Source organism: Tamandua tetradactyla, chromosome X, assembly GCF_023851605.1.
Source record: "Tamandua tetradactyla isolate mTamTet1 chromosome X, mTamTet1.pri, whole genome shotgun sequence".
Classification (NCBI taxonomy): domain Eukaryota; kingdom Metazoa; phylum Chordata; class Mammalia; order Pilosa; family Myrmecophagidae; genus Tamandua; species Tamandua tetradactyla.
The window spans coordinates 95,102,049-95,123,621 of record NC_135353.1 but is presented as its reverse complement, the minus strand read 5'-3'; the positions used below and the strand labels follow the sequence as shown (position 1 = coordinate 95,123,621).

The window sequence follows — 21,573 nt, the reverse complement described above, 5'->3', positions numbered from 1 at the left end:
ACGACCCAGCAATACCATTGCTGGGTATCTACTCAAAGGACTTAAGGGCAAAGACACAAACGGACATTTGCACACCAATGTTTATAGCAGCGTTATTTACAATTGCAAAGAGATGGAAACAGTCAAAATGTCCATCAACAGAAGAGTGGCTAAACAAACTGTGGTATATACATACGATGGAATATTATGCAACTTTCAGACAGGATAAACGTATGAAGCATGTAATAACATGGATGGACCTAGAGAACATTATGTTAAGTGAGTCTAGCCAAAAACTAAAGGACAAATACTGTATGGTCCCACTGATGTGAACGGACATTCGAGAATAAATTTGGAATATGTCATTGGTAACTGAGTCCAGCAGGAGTTAGAAACAGGGTAAGATAATGGGTAATTGGAGCTGAAGGGATACAGACTGTACAACAGGACTAGATACAAAAACTCAAAAATGGACAGCACAATAATACCTAATTGTAAAGTAATCATGTTAAAACACTGAACGAAGCTGCATCTGAGCTATAGGCTTTTTTTTTTTACTATTATTATTACTTTTATTTCTTTTCTCTATATTAACATTCTATATCTTTTTCTGTTGTGTTGCTAGTTCTTCTAAACCGATGCAAATGTACTAAGAAATGATGATCATGCATCTATGTGATGATGTTAAGAATTACTGATTGCATATGTAGAATGGTATGATTTCTAAATGTTGGGTTAATTTCTTTTTTTCCATTAATTAATAAAAATAAATAAATAAATAAATAATAGGGGGAACAAATGTTAAAATAAATTTAGTTTGAAATGCTAGTGGTAAATGAAAGCGAGGGGTAAGGTATGTATAATCTTTTTTTTCTCTATTATCATTTTATTTCTTTTTCTGTTGTCTTTTTCTTTTTCTAAATCAATGCAAATGTTCTAAGAAATGATGAATATGCAACTATGTGATGATATTAAGAATTACTGATTGTATATGTAGAATGGAATGATATCTTAATGTTTTGTTTGTTAATTTTTTTAATTAATAAAAAAAAGTTTAAAAAAAGGCAGAATTTATTACATTGCAAGTTTACAGTTCTAAGGCCACGAAAATGTTTCAATTAAAGTAAGTGTATAAAATTTCCGAACTAAGGCCAACAAGAGGTTACGTTCACTCAAGAAAGGCCAATGAAGTTCAGGCTTTCTCTCTCAACCGGAAAGGCACATGGCAAACATGGCGATGCCTGCTAGCTTTCTCTCCCGGCTTCTTATTTCATGAAGCTCCTCAAGGGGCATTTTCTTTCTTCATCACCAAAGGTATCTGCTGCATGGGCTATCGTGGTTCTCATGGCCCTCTCCAAAATGTTTCCTCTTTTAAAATATTCCAGTAAAGTAATCAAGACCCACCTGGAATGGGTGGAGTCACATCTCTATCTAATCAAAGGTTAATACCCACAATAGGATGAGTCACATCTCTATGGAGATAAACAAATCAAGTTTCCAATATACAGTGCTGAACAGGGATTAAACGAAACAGCTGCCTCCACAAGATGGATCAGGATTAAAACATGGCTCTTCTAGGGCACCTAATCCTTTCAAACCAACACACTCTTATAGCAGTCACATTAAGTCCAGAGGGGTAATTGTTATGCATTTTGAGAGACTGTTTTATGTATGTATAACCTGATATTTAGAGATAAGAATGAAGCCTATCAGGTTGGGATTAAGGTAATTCAGAAAACAGGGGTAAAGAAGACATTGTCTATATTTTGGAACATCATCTACTCCTTGAAACCAAAGGAAGAAAGGTTTATTTTGCCCAAATCCTAAAATTTCTGTAGTATATAATCTAACTCAACCTGTCTGGATAGATCATTTAAACAATTCAAACACAGGGAGCTCAGAATAAGAATAAGAGTCTTTAATCCTGTATAGCTTAATGTAATGCCTGGATACATGCCAGAGTATACTAAGCAGATAAAAAGTCTTGGCAAACTCCCTTGAGGGGTGGGAGAAAATTATGTAATTATTAAACTTTACCTCCCAGGGAAAACCCTGATACTGTGTCAAACATTAGGGACACCTGTAAGCCAAGCCCTTGATCTTGAGGCCTATTCTTGTAAGGCTTATGTATGTGGCAGAGAAACTTAGCCTACCTATACCTATGCCTGAGAGTTACTTCCAGAGGACCTCATTTTTGCTTAGATGTGGACTCTCTCTCTCTAAACCCAACTCTGCAAGTGAAACCATTGCCCTCCCCACTATGTGGGACATAACATCCAGGAGTGAAAATCTCCCTGGAGGTGTGGGAGATGATTCCCAGGGATGAGCCTGGCCTTGGCACCATGGGATCAACAATGCCATCCTGACCAAAAGGGGGAAAAGAAGTGTAAACATATAAGATATCAGTGGCTTAGAGAGTTTAAATAGAGTCGAGAGGCTACTCTGGAGGCCACTCTTACACAAGCTTCAGTTAGACATTGCTCACATCATAACTTGTCAAACCCCAATCAAAACTAGTCCTGTAAATCCTAAAGAATACCTAGGATGTTATAAATATTCTACAAAGATTCCATTCACTAGGGTAAGTTTCCAGAAACTACAACCTCCAGATGGATCCCTAGACCAGACAAGTCCTGAAATGCAGAGGGGCCAGCCTCTCCAGAACATCAAATATTCCCATTCCACTATTCCATATTATCAAAAGCCCCTTTCAACATGAAAAAGTTAGAATGAGCATAGCCCAAATACCTCTAAAGAGGGCAAAAGATCAAAGGTGATGGTGGAGTTATACAGAAAAGGTAGGATTTAACAAATAAGTACGATTGCTGAATAACTGTATCGATATTTCTTTTAGTCTCCAGTATCTTAGAATAGCTAGAAGTAAAAACCTAACATTGTGGAATTGTAACCCACACCAAACTCTGAAATTTGTTCTCCAACTAATTGTTGAAATGTTCTTTGAAATTTATTGCTTTTCTGTATATGTTATTTTTCACAAAAAAGAAAAAAATGTTGATTGTGATAATGTGAATCACTTTGCTGATGCATGGTATGTGAATATATATAAACAAAAAAAGTAAACAATTGAAAAAAGATCAAAGGAAAAGATGGAGTTATAAAAGACAAGATTAGATTTAGCAATAAGTATGACTCCTGAGTCATACTGATATTTCTTTTGGTCTCTAGTGTCTTGGAGCAGCCAGAAGGAAAAACCTAAAATTGTGGAACTGTTACCCATACTAAACTCTGAAATCAGTTCCATAACTAGTTGTGGTATGCTTTGAAATTTATTGTGTTTTGTATATATGTTATTTTCCCAATTAAAAAAAAGGTAAAAACAAACAAAAATAAAAAAGTGAGTTGTGATCCTGACTGATATAATTTGTCACCTCTCCAAACTTGAAGAGGCTATCTACTGCTGAAGAATTGTGGGATGATGGCTGAGTAGGAAACTCCAATAATCCCTCTACCTCTAGCAGAACAACTATTAAACAGGCAGGAACAGTCTAAGTCAACTACCTGAAACTCCTGAGACTAGTAGCATGCTGTGAAGCATCCAGGAAAGAGTGGGAGGAAGAGACTGATAAATTACATAAATAATGGTAAGATTCACTCTACGCAGAGTGGCTATTGTTGTCCATCCCCCAGTCCTGCAGCAGGCAGCAATGCCATACTCAACCCCGGCCCCTGGTGCAGCTTGCTGGTACGAAGGTGACACACAAAAACCTACTTCCCAAACATCCAGGGGTGTGAAGTCCAATCACTGATCAATGCTTTTGATTACTCATTTCATTATCAGTTGTGGTCCAACTCTGAGGGCAGCTATTGTTTCAACCCTCCCTGGGCTAAAGCGTAAGATAATACCCTTCCTCAAAATTACACAAAAAAAATTTAAAAAGCTGCATTTACGGGGCAAGTGCTGAACCAAAAACAACAACAACAAAAAAAACCACCCAGCTTCAAAAAGCTATAGGAGAAGTTCCTAGCACCCTTGCTGGTCCCTCCCCAGGGCAAGGTGGAGTCAGGCAACACTCCCATTATGGGTTCCTGGTCTTTTTCAGACTGGGAAACACTGACCTGGGATACTCTTCACAGGCTACCACCTACTCCCAGAATTTGCACTCCAGGCACATACCCTGAGATAGCTAAAACAGTGTAACAAACGGTGTAAGGGCAGGGAGCTTGGAGGCCGGTGATCATCTACTGTAGGCTGGGCCTCAGTATTGGGGGCGTGATCAACCAGTCAAATGCAGGAATAGGGGCCTGCAGTCATGGTATCTGGCAGGCCCACCAGTGCTCTGGATCAGCTGATACCCCATGCACTGGTTGGCTCCCCAGTCCTCCAGCCAAGATCTGCTCGCCAGCCACTCCTGGTGGAACAACCCCCCCTGCTGAGCACACAGACCTTGAGTTGCTCTGGCCAGGAGGGGCGGGGTTGAGGGAGCAGGACTTACTGGGTCTGGTCAGCATGCCATCTGCTGACCAGACCCAGTAAGTGCAAGTCAGCTGCACCAGACACAGAGGGGAGAGTTTGAGGGAGGAGGAGTCTTACCGTCACCAGATGCTGGAGAGAAGGGGCTAGGAGTTCAGTTTGGGTCTCCTGCGTGGTAGTCAGACATTCTGCCACTGGAGTACCCGTGTACCCTGACCTACCTTATAACAGAACCTTAAGTTGAACTGTATCCCTTACATGAGATCTGGATCTTGATTTGGCAGAGAATAACTAATAAAGTGTAAAAGGAAACATTCAGCAAAAATTAAGGAAATACAACTTTAGAAGAATGAAAGAAATCAACTTGTATAATAACTATATCAAGATAATCAAAAGCCCAGAACATGACAGAAAATCACAAAGTACACGAAGATCCAAGCAGAAATGGCCCAGCCAAACAAGCAAATCAAGGCTCCAGGGGAGAGACAGAATATGGAACAAGTAGTCAAGGATATTTATAAAGGAATAAATGGAGGACTTCCTGGAAGATGGCGGCTTAGTAAGACGCGCGGATCTTAGTTTCTTCTCCAGGACACCTACTAGGGGAGTAGAAACGATACAGAAAGCGCCCAAAGCCACAACAGAGATAAAAAAGACAGCGTACCCCATCCTGGAACGGCTGACTGGCTGAGAGAAGCAGCTCGGGTGAGATCGCCGAGGCGCGCGGGCCTTACTGGGCGGGGTGGCAAGCGGCCGGAGTTACTCCCTTCCCCCTTCCCGGGCCGGCTGGGAGAATTGGAGAGGTGGTCCCCTGAAACCAAGGCGACTGGCGCCCACACCACGCGCAGCCCCCGGACCAACTGAGAGAATTGGATCGGAAACCCCCAGGCCGCGGAGAACGGTGACCCCGTGACTCCCGGGGAACGTGCACTCTCTCGGGCGGGCCGCTGCCGCTGGCGCCCTCCCGCCACGCTTGTTGCCCAGGGCCGACTAGGAAATTCGGACGGGCGCTTTCCCTGGCTGCGGCGACCAGCAACCCTCCCTGCGTTCGGACACCCTCCCTGCGTTCGGACCCCGGGCCGGCTCAAGCCGCTTCGGCTAGCGAACCCCCAGGACGGCGAGAGTTTTCCAAAGTTTAAGGTCCCACAGCACCTTTTACTGGTGGGACCCGCAGACAAACGTGTGCCACGAGCGCCACCTACTGGGCAGGATAAGAAAAACAGAACCCAAAGATTTCACAGAAAAATATTACAACCTTGCTGGGTCCAACACCAAGAGAAATCTGAATAAATGCCCAGACGCCAGCAGCAGAAGATAACTGTCCACGCTCAAAAGATTGAGAATATGGCTCAGTCAAAGGAACAAACCAATAGCTCAAATGAGACACAAGAGCTGAGACAACTAATGCTGAATATACGAACAGAAATGGAAAACCTCTTCAAAAATGAAATCGATAAATTGAGGGAGGACATGAAGAGGACATGGGCTGAACATAAAGAAGAAATAGAAAAACTGAAAAAACAAATCGCAGAACTTATGGAAGTGAAGGATAAAGTAGCAAACATAGAAAAAATAATGGATAGCTACAATGATAGATTTAAAGAGACAGAAGATAGAATTAGTGATTTGGAGGATGGAACATCTGAATTCCAAAAAGAAACAGAAACTATAGGGAAAAGAATGGAAAAATTTGAACAGGGTATCAGGGAACTCAAGGACAATATGAACCGCACAAATATACGTGTTGTGGGTGTCCCAGAAGGAGAAGAGAAGGGAAAAGGAGGAGAAAAACTAATGGAAGAAATTATCACTGAAAATTTCCCAACTCTTATGAAAGACCTAAAATTACAGATCCAAGAAGTGCAGCGCACCCCAAAGAGATTAGACCCAAATAGGCGTTCTCCAAGACACTTACTAGTTAGAATGTCAGAGGTCAAAGAGAAAGAGAAGATCTTGAAAGCAGCAAGAGAAAAACAATCCATTACATACAAGGGAAACCCAATAAGACTTTGTGTAGATTTCTCAGCAGAAACCATGGAAGCTAGAAGACAGTGGGATGATATATTTAAAATACTAAAAGAGAAAAACTGCCAACCAAGACTCCTATATCCAGCAAAATTATCCTTCAAAAATGAGGGAGAAATTAAAACATTCTCAGACAAAAAGTCACTGAAAGAATTTGTGACCAAGAGACCAGCTCTGCAAGAAATACTAAAGGGAGCACTAGAGTCAGATACAAAAAGACAGAAGAGAGAGATATGGAAAAGAGTGTAGAAAGAAGGAAAATCAGATATGATATATATAATACAAAAGGCAAAATGTTAGAGGAAAATATTATCCAAACAGTAATAACACTAAATGTCAATGGACTGAATTCCCCAATCAAAAGACATAGATTGGCAGAATGGATTAAAAAACAGGATCCTTCGATATGCTGTCTACAGGAAACACATCTTAGACCCAAAGATAAACATAGGTTGAAAGTGAAAGGTTGGGAAAAGATATTTCATGCAAATAACAACCAGAAAAGAGCAGGAGTGGCTATACTAATATCCAACAAATTAGACTTCAAATGTAAAACAGTTAAAAGAGACAAAGAAGGACACTATATACTAATAAAAGGAACAATTAAACAAGAAGACATAACAATCATAAATATTTACGCACCGAATCAGAATGCCCCAAAATACGTGAGGAATATACTGCAAACACTGAAAAGGGAAATAGACTCATATACCATAATAGTTGGAGACTTCAACTCACCACTCTCATCAAGGGACAGAACATCTAGACAGAGGATCAACAAAGAAATAGAGAATCTGAATATTACTATAAATGAACTAGACTTAATAGACATTTATAGGACATTACATCCCACAACAGCAGGATACACCTTTTTCTCAAGTGCTCATGGATCATTCTCAAAGATAGACCATATGCTGGGTCACAAAGCAAGTCTCAACAAATTTAAAAAGATTGAAATCTTACACAACACTTTCTCGGACCATAAAGGAATGATGTTGGAAATCAATAATAGGCGGAGTGTCAGAAAATTCACAAATACGTGGAGGCTCAACAACACACTCCTAAACAACGACTGGGTCAAAGAAGAAATTGCAAGAGAAATTAGCAAATACCTCGAGGCGAATGAAAATGAAAACACAACATATCAAAACTTATGGGACGCAGCAAAGGCAGTGCTAAGAGGGAAATTTATTGCTCTAAATGCCTATATCAGAAAAGAAGAAAAGGCAAAAATTCAGGAATTAACTATCCATTTGGAAGAACTGGAGAAAGAACAGCAAGCTAACCCCAAAGCAAGCAAAAGGAAAGAAATAACAAAGATTAGAGCACAAAAAAATGAAATTGAAAACATGAAAACAATAGAGAAAATCAATAAGGCCAGAAGTTGGTTCTATGAGAAAATCAATAAGATTGATGGGCCCTTAGCAAGATTGACAAAAAGAAGAAGAGAGAGGATGCAAATAAATAAGATCAGAAATGGAAGAGGAGACATAACTACTGACCTCACAGAAATAAAGGAGGTAATAACAGGATACTATGAACAACTTTACGCTAATAAATACAACAATTTAGAGGAAATGGACGGGTTCCTGGAAAGACATGAACAACCAACTTTGACTCAAGAAGACATAGATGACCTCAACAAACCAATCACAAGTAAAGAAATTGAATTAGTCATTCAAAAGCTTCCTAAAAAGAAAAGTCCAGGACCAGATGGCTTCACATGTGAATTCTACCAAACGTTCCAGAAAGAATTAGTACCAATTCTCTTCAAACTCTTCAAAAAAATCGAAGTGGAGGGAAAACTACCTAATTCATTCTATGAAGCCAACATCACCCTCATACCAAAACCAGGCAAAGAGATTACAAAAAAAGAAAACTACAGACCAATCTCTCTAATGAATACAGATGCAAAAATCCTCAATAAAATTCTAGCAAATCGTATCCAACAACACATTAAAAGAATTATACATCATGACCAAGTAGGATTCATCCCAGGTATGCAAGGATGGTTCAACATAAGAAAATCAATTAATGTAATACACCATATCAACAAATCAAAGCAGAAAAATCACATGATCATCTCAATGGATGCAGAGAAGGCATTCGACAAGATTCAACATCCTTTCCTGTTGAAAACACTTCAAAAGATAGGAATACAAGGGAACTTCCTTAAAATGATAGAGGGAATATATGAAAAACCCACAGCTAATATCATCCTCAATGGGGAAAAATTGAAAACTTTCCCCCTAAGATCAGGAACAAGACAAGGATGTCCACTATCACCACTATTACTCAACATTGTGTTGGAGGTTCTAGCCAGAGCAATTAGACAAGAAAAAGAAATACAAGGCATCAAAATTGGAAAGGAAGAAGTAAAACTATCACTGTTTGCAGACGATATGATACTATACGTCGAAAACCCGGAAAAATCCACAACAAAACTACTAGAGCTAATAAATGAGTACAGCAAAGTAGCAGGTTACAAGATCAACATTCAAAAATCTGTAGCATTTCTATACACTAGTAATGAACAAGCTGAGGGGGAAATCAAGAAACGAATCCCATTTACAATTGCAACTAAAAGAATAAAATACCTAGGAATAAATTTAACTAAAGAGACAAAAAACCTATATAAAGAAAACTACAAAAAACTGCTAAAAGAAATCACAGAAGACCTAAATAGATGGAAGGGCATACCGTGTTCATGGATTGGAAGACTAAATATAGTTAAGATGTCAATCCTACCTAAATTGATTTACAGATTCAATGCAATACCAATCAAAATCCCAACAACTTATTTTTCAGAATTAGAAAAACCAATAAGCAAATTTATCTGGAAGGGCAGGGTGCCCCGAATTGCTAAAAACATCTTGAGGAAAAAAAACGAAGCTGGAGGTCTCGCGCTGCCTGACTTTAAGGCATATTATGAAGCCACAGTGGTCAAAACAGCATGGTATTGGCATAAAGATAGATATATCGACCAATGGAATCGAATAGAGTGCTCAGATATAGACCCTCTCATCTATGGACATTTGATCTTTGATAAGGCAGTCAAGCCAACTCACCTGGGACAGAGCAGTCTCTTCAATAAATGGTGCCTAGAGAACTGGATATCCATATGCAAAAGAATGAAAGAAGACCCATCTCTCACACCCTATACAAAAGTTAACTCAAAATGGATCAAAGATCTAAACATTAGGTCTAAGACCATAAAACAGTTAGAGGAAAATGTTGGGAGATATCTTATGGATCTTACAACTGGAGGCGGTTTTATGGACCTTAAACCTAAAGCAAGAGCACTGAAGAAGGAAATAAATAAATGGGAACTCCTCAAAATTAAACACTTTTGTGCATCAAAGAACTTCATCAAGAAAGTAGAAAGACAGCCTTCACAATGGGAGACAATATTTGGAAATGATATATCAGATAAAGGTCTAGTATCCAGAATTTATAAAGAGATTGTTCATCTCAACAACAAAAAGACAGCCAACCCAATTACAAAATGGGAAAAAGACTTGAACAGACACCTCTCAGAAGAGGAAATACGGATGGCCAAGAGGCACATGAAGAGATGCTCAATGTCCCTGGCCATTAGAGAAATGCAAATCAAAACCACAATGAGATATCATCTCACACCCACCAGAATGGCCATTATCAACAAAACAGAAAATGACAAGTGCTGGAGAGGATGCGGAGAAAGAGGCACACTTATCCACTGTTGGTGGGAATGTCAAAGGGTGCAACCACTGTGGAAGGCAGTTTGGCGGTTCCTCAAAAAGCTGAATATAGAATTGCCATACGACCCAGCAATACCATTGCTAGGTATCTACTCAAAGGACTTAAGGGCAAAGACACAAACGGACATTTGCACACCAATGTTTATAGCAGCATTATTTACAATTGCAAAGAGATGGAAACAGCCGAAATCTCCATCAACAGAAGAGTGGCTAAACAAACTGTGGTATATACATACGATGGAATATTATGCAGCTTTAAGACAAGATAAACTTATGAACCATGTAATAACATGGATGGACCTAGAGAATATTATGCTGAGTGAATCCAGCCAAAAACTAAAGGACAAATACTGTATGGTCCCACTGATGTGAACGGACATTCGAGAATAAACTTGAAATATGTCATTGGTAACAGAGTTCAGCAGGAGTTAGAAACAGGGTAAGACAATGGGTAATTGAAGCTGAAGGGATACAGACTGTGCAACAGGACTAGATACAAAAACTCAAAAATGGACAGCACAATAATACCTAATTGTAAAGTAATCATGTTAAAACACTGAATGAAGCTGCATCTGAGCTATAGGTTTTTGTTTTGTTTTGTTTTGTTTTGTTTTGATTTTACTATTATTACTTTTATTTTTTTCTCTATATTAACATTCTATATCTTTTTCGGTTATGTTGCTAGTTCTTCTAAACCAATGCAAATGTACTAAGAAATGATGATCATGCATCTATGTGATGATGTTAAGAATTAATGATTGCAAAAAAAAAAAGAATTAATGATTGCATGTGTAGAATGGTATGATCTCTAAATGTTGGGTTAATTTCTTTTTTTCCGTTAATTAAAAAAAAAAAAAAGAGAAGGGATAATTGGAGATGAAGGGATACAGACTGTACAACGGGACTGGATATAAAAACTCAGAAATGGACAGCACAATACTACCCAATTGTAATGCAATTATGTTAAAACACTGAATGAAGCTGCATGTGAGGTATAGGTTTTTTGTTTTTGTTTTTTTTGTTTTTTTTTCTTTCTATTATTGTTTTAATTCTTATTCTGTTGTCTTTTTATTTCTTTTTCTAAATCAATGCAAATGTACTAAGAAATGATGAATATGCAACTATGTGATGTTATTAAGAATTACTGATTGTACATGTAGATTGGAATGATTTCTAATTGTTTTGTTAATTCTTTTTTTAATTAATAAAAAAAAAAAAAGAAATAAATGATGTCTGGAAGACACTAGAAGAGCATAAAGAAGAATTCAGCAGGTTAAATAGAAAACCGGCAGATCTCACAGAAATGAAAGATACAGTAGATCAAATAAAAAATATACTAGAGACACACAATAGCAGATTCAAAGAAGCAGAAGAAAGAATAAATGAGCTAGAAGACAGAACAACAGAACTAGGGCACCAAAAGAACAAATGGGAAGAGAGATGGAAAAAATGCAACCAGACTGTAGGGAAATGATGGACAAGTGGTGCAAAAATACAAGAAGTATCGTTGTCCCAGGAGAAGAGTAAAGGGCTAGGAAAGTTAGTTTAAGATATAATTGGAGAAAACTTTCCAACCTTTATAAAAGACTCGAATATGCACATCAAAGAAGCCCAGTGAACTCCAAGTAGAATAAAACCAAGCAAGCCCACCCCAAGACACATGCTAATCAGACTGCCAGGTGTTGAAGAGAAACAGAAAGTCCTGAAAGAAAGATGAGAAAAGCAATCTACCACATGTAAAGGAAAACACATAAAACTGACTTCAGACTACTCAACAGGTACCATGGAAGCAAGAAGGCAGACGTACAATATTTTTAAGATCCTAAATGAGAAAGGCATTCAACCAAGAATTCTTTATCCAGCCATGCTATCCTTCAAAACTGAGGGAGAGATTAAAATCTTCAAAGATAAAGAAAGACTGAGTGAACTAGTCAACAAAAGACAAGTCCAACAAGAAATATGAGAGGGAGCCCTGTCAGCTGATTAAAAACAGACAGGAGAGGGAGGTCTGGAGAAGGGCACAGAATTAAAGAATGTGAACAAAGGTAATTTAAAGGAAGAGAGAGAGAGAGAGAGAGAGAGAGAGAGAGAGAGAGAGAGAGAGAGAGAGAGAGAGAGAGAAGGAAAATAATACACAGATCTAACAAATAAAAACTAAAGGACATCTCACCCAGCTGAGGCCTGGGTCCAAGCGAGGATCTGGGGCCATGTTCCAATGCAAGCTGATGGCCCTAGACTACCACAACACTGCCGGCTTCAACTGCAGAGATGAAACAGAATTTAGAAACTTCATTGTTTGGCTTGAAGATCAGAAAATCAGACACTACAAACTTGAAGACAGAATAAATGCAAGTGGTTGAAGGATGCACTGACGGAGAAGTAGATTGGCGAACGATGGTGTACACTTATGAACGAAAGTTATGTTGCTACAAAAAGGAAAAATGTTGTGAGGCATGCTACAATGTGAATGAACATGTGGGAGATTTGGTAAGACCAAACAGGTCAGAAACAAAACAAGAAGAATGCTATGGTCACCTTTAGAAAATGCTTATAAGAAAACAGGGGTCTAGATTGTAAACTTTTAGAGCAGACACCCTAAGTCGGGAGTGGTGATTATCATTTCTGGATTTTGAGAAGCTGTTTTACATATAACCTGATATTTAAAGATAAGAACAAAGCTGAACAGGTTGGGCTTAAAGTAATTCAGAATACAGGGGTAAGGAAGACAGTGTTTTTATTTTAGAACCACACATACTCTTTGAAACCAATGGAACAAAGGTTTATTTGGTCTGGAACTGAAATTTTCTATAGTGCATAATCTAATTCAACCTATCTGTATAGCTCATTTGAAGAATTGAAACACAGGGAGCACAGAATAAGAAAGAGGTCTAGTAATCTTGTATAGATAATTGTAATGCTGGGATACATCCTAGAGTATGTTAAGCAGATAATCAAAAAGTATTGGCAAAGTCCCTTGAGGGATGGGAGAAAGAATATGGAACTATTAAACCTTACCATCAGGGAATCCCCTGATACTGTGTCAAACTTTAGGGACACCCAAATCAATAGGCCATGCCCTCAATCATGAGGCTTACTCTTGTGAAGCTTATGTGGGTAGTGGAAAAGCTTAGATTACCTATAGGCATGCCTAAGAGTTACTTCTGGAGGACAACTTTTGTTGCTCAGATGTGTCTCCAGTCTCTCTAAGCCCAACTCTGCAAGTGAAATCATTGCCCTTCCCCCTATGTGGAACATGAAATCCAGGGGTGAAAGTCTCCTTGGCGACAGGGCAGATAACTCCCAGGGATGAATCCAGACCTGATACTGTGAGATCAACAATTCCATCCTGACTAAAAGGGGGAAAAGAAGTGTAATTAATAAAGTATCAAAGGCAGAGAGAGTTCAAATAGATTCGAGAGGCTGCTCTGGAGGTTGCTCTTACACAAGCTTCAGTCAGACCTTGCTACCTATCATAACCTACCAACCCCCAACTATGACCATTCCAGCCAATTCTCAAGGATACCTACACCAATATATAAGATTCCACAAGGGCTCCATGCATGAGACCAACTTTCCAGAAACCTACAACCTCCAGATGATTCCCTGGTCCAGATAAGTCCTGAAACCTAGCCTAACCTCTCCAGAACATCAGACAGTTCCATCTCTCTACCCCATATTAATGACAGACTCTTCCAATATGAAAAATTTAGAATGGCCATAGCCCAAACACACCTAAAGAGAAGGATGGAAAGCTCAAAGGTGATGGTGGAGTTTTACAGAGAAGACAGAATTTAACAAATGAATATGAATGCTGAATCATTAAACTGATATCTCTTTCAGTCTCCAGTATTTTAGAGCAGCTTGAAGTAAAAACCTAAAATTGTGGAATTGTAACCCATGTCAAACTCTGAAATATGTTCTACAACTAATTGTGGTACTGTGCTTTGAAACTTCTAGCTTTTTTGTATCTATGTTATTTTTCACAAAAAAGAAGGAAAAAAGCTGATTGTGATGATAAAAAAATATTTAAGCCCTCTAGCCTTGTATATTCTGGAGTGGATAGAAGGAAAAATCTGAGACGATCGTATGGTAGCTCATGACAAACTCTGGATCTGTCCTCTAACTACTTGTTGAAGAGTGCTTTGAAAAGTATTGCTTTTTTATTTCTTGGCTTTGTATATATGCTATACTACGCAGTAAAAAAGTTAAAAAAAAATTGAAGACAGGTAATTTACAAAACATCCACAGCAGTGACTATCCCCAGTTCTTTGAAAAGTATCTCAGAGATGTTAACTGTCCTTTCAAGATTCAAGATTAACAAGAAGCAATTGACTGGCTTCTTGGGTTAGTTGTTAGACTTGAATATGGAGATAATGCTGAAAAATACAGAGACTTGGTACCTGATAATACATAAAATGCTGACAGTGCAACTAAAAACACAGTGCCATTGATCAATTTGGATGTAAGTAATCCTGATTTTAAAGCTGGTATAGTGGCTTTGGCTAATCTTCTCCAGATTCAAAGTCATGACGATCATCTGGTGATGCTTAAGGCAATTCACATTTCGGTTCAGGAGTACCTGACCCAGTATACAGTTCCTAAAGCAAATCAAACAAAGGAGGGTTTGTCTGTTGTTTTAGACAAGCACATTCTTGGTTTTGATACAGGAGATGCAGTTCTTAATGAAGCTGCTCAAATTCTGCAATTGCTGCATATAGAAGAGCTCAGAGAACTACAGACAAAAATTAATGAAACCACAGTTGCTGTCCAGGCAATTATTGCTGATCCAAAGACAGACTACAGACTGGAAAAAGTTGGAAGATAAACATTTTAGGATTTCAGCCTTCTCACCTACTTAGTACAGTTGGGAACCATGTATACTTCAGACATGTGTTTGAAAATTAAATGTCTCATTAAACGGGAAGAATCTCAGAAAATGGACTGTTCTAGAAATTTACCATCACTGCTTTTTTCCTTAATAAAGTTAAGAAATGTGGGGAAAAAAAACTAAAGGACAAGATGATAGAATCAAGAACAGCTTTTACAGTAATTACTTTGAACGTTAATGGAGTAAACTCACCAATTAAAAGATACAGACTGGCACAGTGGACCAAAAATATAATCCATCTATATGCTGTCTATAAGAGATGCATCTTAGACTCAAGAACACAGTTAGAATGAAAATGAAAGGATGGAAAAAGATATTCTATGCAAGCTGTAACCAAAAGAGAGCAGGAGTAGCTATACTAATATGAGGCAAACTAGACTTTAAATGTAAAGACATCATAGGAGATAAAGAAGGATACTACATATTAATAAAAGGGACAATTCACCAGGAAGAATTAACAATCATAAATGTGTATGTACCCAATCAAGGAGTGCCAAAGCACATGAGGCACATATTGGAAAAACTGAAGGGAGCTATAGACATCAATAGTAATAATGGGAGACTTCAGTTCACCAATCTCTGCTATAGATAGAACAACTACACAAGGATCAACTAGGAGATAGAGAACCCAAACAATAAGATACATGAGTTAGATCTAATAGACACATATAGATCATTACATTCCAAAATACCAGGATACACATTCTTCTCTAGTGCACATGGAATATTTTCCAGGATAGATCATATACTGGGACATAAACTGAGTCTCTATAAATCTAATAAGATTGAAATTATCCAAAGCACTTTCTCTGATCACAATGGAATAAAGTTGGCAATTAACAATCACCAAAGAACCAGAGCTTTCACAAATATATTGAGATTAAACAACACACTCTTAAATAATCAGTGGGTCAAGGAAGAAAGTGCTAGAGAAAATAGTAATTATCTGGAGACAACAATAATGAGAATGCAGCATATCAAAATTTATGGGATGTGGCAAAGGCAGTGCTGAGAGGGAAATTTATTGCCTAAATGCCTATATTTAAAAAACAAGAATGAGCAAAACTTGAGGATTTAACTGCTCATCTAGAGAATTTAGAGAAAGAACAGCAAACTAACCCCAAAGCAAATAAAAGAAGAGAAATAATAAAAACTAATACAGAAATAAACAAACTGGAGAACAATAAAATAGAATCAACACGGCGGTGTGATGGCAGAATACTCTAGCCTGCCCTGCTGGAGACCTGGGCTAGATTCCCGGTGCCTGCCCATGGGAAAAAAAAAAACCAAAAACAGAATCAACAAAATGAAAAGTTGATTATTTGAGATAATTAATAAAAGTGATGGCCCCCCTAGCTAGACTAACAAAGAAGAAAAGACAGAAGAGACAAATAAATAAAATCAGAAATGAGAGGGGCAGTTGTTACCACAGAGCATGAAGAAATTTAAAAAACCATTAGAGAAGATATGAACAACTATACGCCAACAAACTAGATAACTTAGATGAAATGGTCAAATTCCTAGAAACACACAAATTACCTATACTGACCCAAGAAGAAACAGAAGATCTCAACAAACTAATTATAAGTAAAGAGATCCAATCAGTCAGCAAAAATCTTCCCACAAAAAATAGTCCAGGATCTGATGGCTTCACAGGAGAATTTTATCAACTTTTCAAAAGGAACTGACAACAATCCTGCTCAAGTTCTTCCAAAAAAAATTGAAGAAAAAGGAACTCTACCTAACTCATTTTATGATGCTAACATCACTCTAATACCAAAATCGGATAAAAACAATAAAAGAAAAGAAAACTACAGACCAATCTCCCTAATGAACATACATGTGAAAATTCTTAAAACACTAACAAATTGTATCCAATACCACATTAAAAGAATTATACATCATAATCAAGTGGGATTCATACCAAGAACACAAGGGTGGTTCAACATAAGAAAATCAATCAACGTAATATGGCACATTAACAAAAATCACATAATCATATTGATTGATGCTGAAAAAGCATTTGACAAAATCCAGGATCCTTTCCTGGTAAAACACTTCAAAAGTTAGGCATCAAAGAAACTTTCTCAATATCATAAAGGATATATATGAAAAACCTATAGCCAGCATTATACTTAACGGTGAGGAATTGAAAGCATTCCCTTTGAGATCAGCGACAAGACAAGGATGCCCATTATCACCACTATTGGTCAGTGCTGTATTAGAAGTACTGGCTGGAGCAATTAAACAGGAGAAAGAAATTAAGGGTATCCAAATAGAAAGGGAAAAAGTAAAATTTCATTATTTGCAAATGACATGGTCCTATACATAGAAAACTCTGAGAAATCTACAGTAAAACTACTTGAGCTAATAAATTCAGCAAGGTGGCAGGATACAAGATTAATGTACAAAAATCAATAATGTTTCTATATATAAGCAATGACCTATCTGAGGTGGCAACTAAGGAAAAAGTTCCATTCAGAATAGCGACCAGAAGAATTAGGTACCTAGGAATAAGTCTAAACAGGGATGCCAAGGACTTATACACAGAAAATTACAAAAAAAAATTGCTAAAAGAAATGAAAGGTGACCATATAGATGGGAAGATATTCCATGCTCATAGATAGTAAGGTTGAATATAGTCAAGATGTCAATTCTACCCAAATTGATCTACAGATTCAATGCAATACCAATAAAAATCCCAACAACCTACTTTGAAGACTTGGAAAAACTGGTTATCAAATTTATATGGAAAGAGGGCAGTGAAATGGAGGTTCAGTGGGAGAATTCTTGCCTGCCATGCCAGAGACCCAGGTTCGATTCCTGGAGCCTGCCCGTGCCAAAAAAAAAAAAAAAAAAAGCATTTAATTTATATGAAAGGGAAAGAGACCTTGAATAGCTAAAGATATCCTAAAAAAGAAGAGTGAATGGGAGGTCTATCAGTTCTTGACTTTTAAAGCTTACTATAAAGTGGTCAAAACAGCATGGTACTGGCACAAAGACAGAAGGTCTGACCAGCGGAACAGAACTGAGAATGCAGAGATTGACCACCAAATTTATGGACATTTGATCTTCAATAAGGCCCTCAAATTGAACTGGATTTCAATAGCCAAAATAATGAAAGAGGACCCTTATTCTTACACCCTATACAAAAATTAATTCAAAATGGATCAAAGAACCTAAATGTAAGAGCCATTTTTTTTGGAGCCATAACAAAACCCTTTCCAAAAAGAATGCTTAAAGCTCAGATGGTGTTCTAGTTTGTTAGCTGCCGGAATGCAATATACCAGAAACAGAATGGCTTTTTAAAAGGCGAATTTAATAATTTGCTAGTTTACAGTTCTAAGGCCAAGATAATGTCCCAATTAAAGCAAGTCTACAGAAATGTCTCTTTATGGTTTCAACATAAAACTGCTTGAAAAAAAAATGTAGGGAAACTTCTTCAAGATCTAGTAATAGGAGGTAGCTTCTTAAACTTTACACCCAAAGCACAAGCTGTGAAAGAAAAATAGACAAATGGGAATGACTTGAGATCAAGAGTTTCTGCGCCTCAAATGACTCTGTTAAAAAGGTGAAGAGGCAGCCAACTGAATGGGAGAAAATATTTGGAAACCACATATTGGATAAAGACTTGATAACCTATGTACATAAAGAAATTATAGAGCTCATCAACAAGAGAACAAACAACCCAATTATAAAATGGGCAGAGGAAATGAATAGGCACTTTTCTGAAGAGCAAATACAAATGGCTAAAAGGTACATGAAGACCTGCTCATCTTCATTGGCTATAAGAGAAATGCAAATTAAGACAATGAGATATTACCTCACACCTATAAGAATGGCTATTAAACAGGAAATTATAAGTATTGGAGAGGATGCAGAGAAATTAGAACACTTATTCACTGTTGGTGGGAATGTAAAATGGTTCAGCTGCTGTGGAAATCAGTTTGGCGATTCCTCTGAAAACTAAACATTGAATTGCCCTATGACCTGGCAATACCAATATTCAGTATATACCCAGAAGAGTTGAGGGCAGTGACACAAACAGACATTTTCACACCGATGTTCAGAGCGACATTATTCACAACTGTCAAGAGATGGAAACAATCCAGGTGCTCATCAACAGGCAAGTGGATAAACAAAATGTGATATATATATATATATATATATATATATATATATGATGGAACATTATGCAGCATTTAGACAAAATGATGTCCCAAAACAAATGACAACTCGGATGAACCTTGAGGACATAATGCTAAGTGAAATAGTCAGACACAAAAGGAAAGATACTGTATGATTCTATTATTATGACTGATAAAAGCCACCAGTGTTTTGGAGGAGCTAGAAGGAAAAATCTGAGCTGAGGGCATGGTAGCCCATAACAAACTCTGGGAACTGTTCTACAGCTGCTTGTTTATGTGTACTTTGAAAATTATTGCTTTGTTTCTTTCTTTTCTTTGTAAAATGTTATATTTTACAATTAAAAAATGGCTAAAGAAAACTATAAGCCGTTATAGTAATATTAGATTAAAATAAATTCCTGAAATCAAAAATTTGAAAATATTTAGTAACATACCTCTTCACTATTATAGCAAAGTTGATATTTGTAATAACTTTTTACTTGGTATTTTGAGAACGTACCAAGTTTTGATAGTTAAACAAATGGTATTTAAGATACTGTTCAGTACTTAGAATTCACATAACTCTGGTATCTGTATTTATAGATTTTCCTTCTTCCTTGCTTTAATTTTAAATTGGTTTATGAAACATTGTACAAGCAGGCTTTACGATGTTTACTTAGTTTTTTTTTTAATTTGCCTATGGATAAGGTAACTAAGATATCTATTTTGGGTGGTTAAAATTTACATATGTTAATTGTTAAAATATTTGTATCTTCATATTTTCCTGAAATAAGGAAAATATTTAGAACATGGGTCATTACTATAGCAATGCAGAGATTTGTAAGAACTTTCTACTTGATATTTTGAGAATATTCACAGTTTTGACAGCTGATGAAATGGTATCTAAGTTAGTGTTTAATACTTAGAATTTAAGAACTTTGTTATCTGAAAAAAAAAAAAGGACCAGTAATTAGTTGGGGGACAGAGGAATAAAAATTTACTTATATTCCTGTTTAAAAAAAAAAGTTCCATAGTCTTGCTCACCATATAACCAGGATATACAAAAAATGCCTGGTACACATGTGTAAGTGATCACTAAAAGTCTACTGAATGAATAAGTGAATGAATGGAAAAAATGCTATTAAAGGAAATTGGAGCCATAACAAAAACCCTTTCCACAAAGAATGCTTAAAGCTCAGATGGTGTTCTAGTTTGCTAGCTGCCTGAATGCAATATACCAGAAACAGAATGGCTTTTTAAAAGGCGAATTTAATAATTTGCTAGTTTATAGTTCTAAGGCCAAGATAATGTCCCAATTAAAGCAAGTCTATAGAAATGTCCAATCAAATGTATCCATGGAAAGATACCTTGGTTCAAGAAGGCCAATGAAGTTCAGGGTTTCTCTGTCTCTTAGCTGGAACGGCACATGGTGAACCTGGCATCATCTGCTAGCTTTCTCTCCTGGACTCCTGTTTCATGAAGCTCCCCAAGAGGCGTTTTCCTTCTTCATCTCCAAAGATCACTGGTTAATGGACTCTCTGCTTCTTGTGACTATGTCATTCTTCTCTGCTCTCTCCAAATCTCTCATTCTCCAAAATGTTTCCTCTGTTATAGGACTCCTGTAAACCAATCAAGATCCACCCAAATGGGTGGAGACATATCTCCCCTAATCCAGCTTAACAACCACTCTTGATTGGGACACATCTCCAGGGAGATGATCTAATTACAGATTCAAATATACAGTATTGAATAGGGATTATTCTGCCATTACAAAACGGGATTTTGATTAAAACATGGCTTTTCTAGGGTCCATACATCCTTTCAAACCAGCACACATGGTTTCATTGGTAAATTCTATACAAGACTTAAGGAAGAGTTAACACCAATTTTACACAAATTCTCCCAGGGAAAAAGGAAAGGAGAGCATTTCCAAAATTGTTTTATCATCTAGAATTGCCTTGAAGTCAAAACTGATCAATGATATCATAAGAGAAGAAAACTATAGGTCATTCTTACCCACCTATAAAGATGGGAAATTCTAAACAAAATTTAGCAAACTTCATTTAGTAACATATAAGAAGGTTGATATATGATAACAAAGTTGATTTTATTCCTGAAATGATACATTCATCTAACATTGGGAAAAATAAATCAATGTAATGTGGTACTTTAAAAGATTCAAATTAAAAAAGATTAAAGGAGAAAATAATCATATGATCATCTCAATTGATACAGTAAAGTAGTTGATAAAACTTAGCATCTATCCATGATAAAAACTCTTAACAAATTATGAATTTGAGAACTTCTTAGCCTGATAAAAGATTTCTACATAAACCTACAGGAAGCATCATATTTAATGGTGAAATTTGAAGGCTTTCTCTT

At 37.2% G+C, this 21,573-nt stretch overlaps 1 protein-coding gene and 1 pseudogene across 2 annotated transcripts in view; one reads left to right on the top strand and one right to left on the bottom strand.

Annotated features, from left to right (window-relative positions):
• Positions 1-21,573, bottom strand: part of ABCB7 (ATP binding cassette subfamily B member 7) — a 189,798-nt gene that overhangs the window by 161,491 nt on the left and 6,734 nt on the right. The window contains exon 2 of one of the 2 annotated variants that reach the window (XM_077145351.1): positions 12,347-12,436. The exons of the other annotated variant lie outside the window; for it this stretch is intronic. Coding sequence (XP_077001466.1) covers positions 12,347-12,385 — 39 coding nt within the window. The 5' untranslated portion in view covers positions 12,386-12,436. The remainder of the gene's footprint in view (positions 1-12,346; positions 12,437-21,573) is intronic. 2 annotated transcript variants of the gene reach the window in all.
• Positions 12,384-15,001, top strand: LOC143670512 (RNA transcription, translation and transport factor protein-like; annotated as a pseudogene).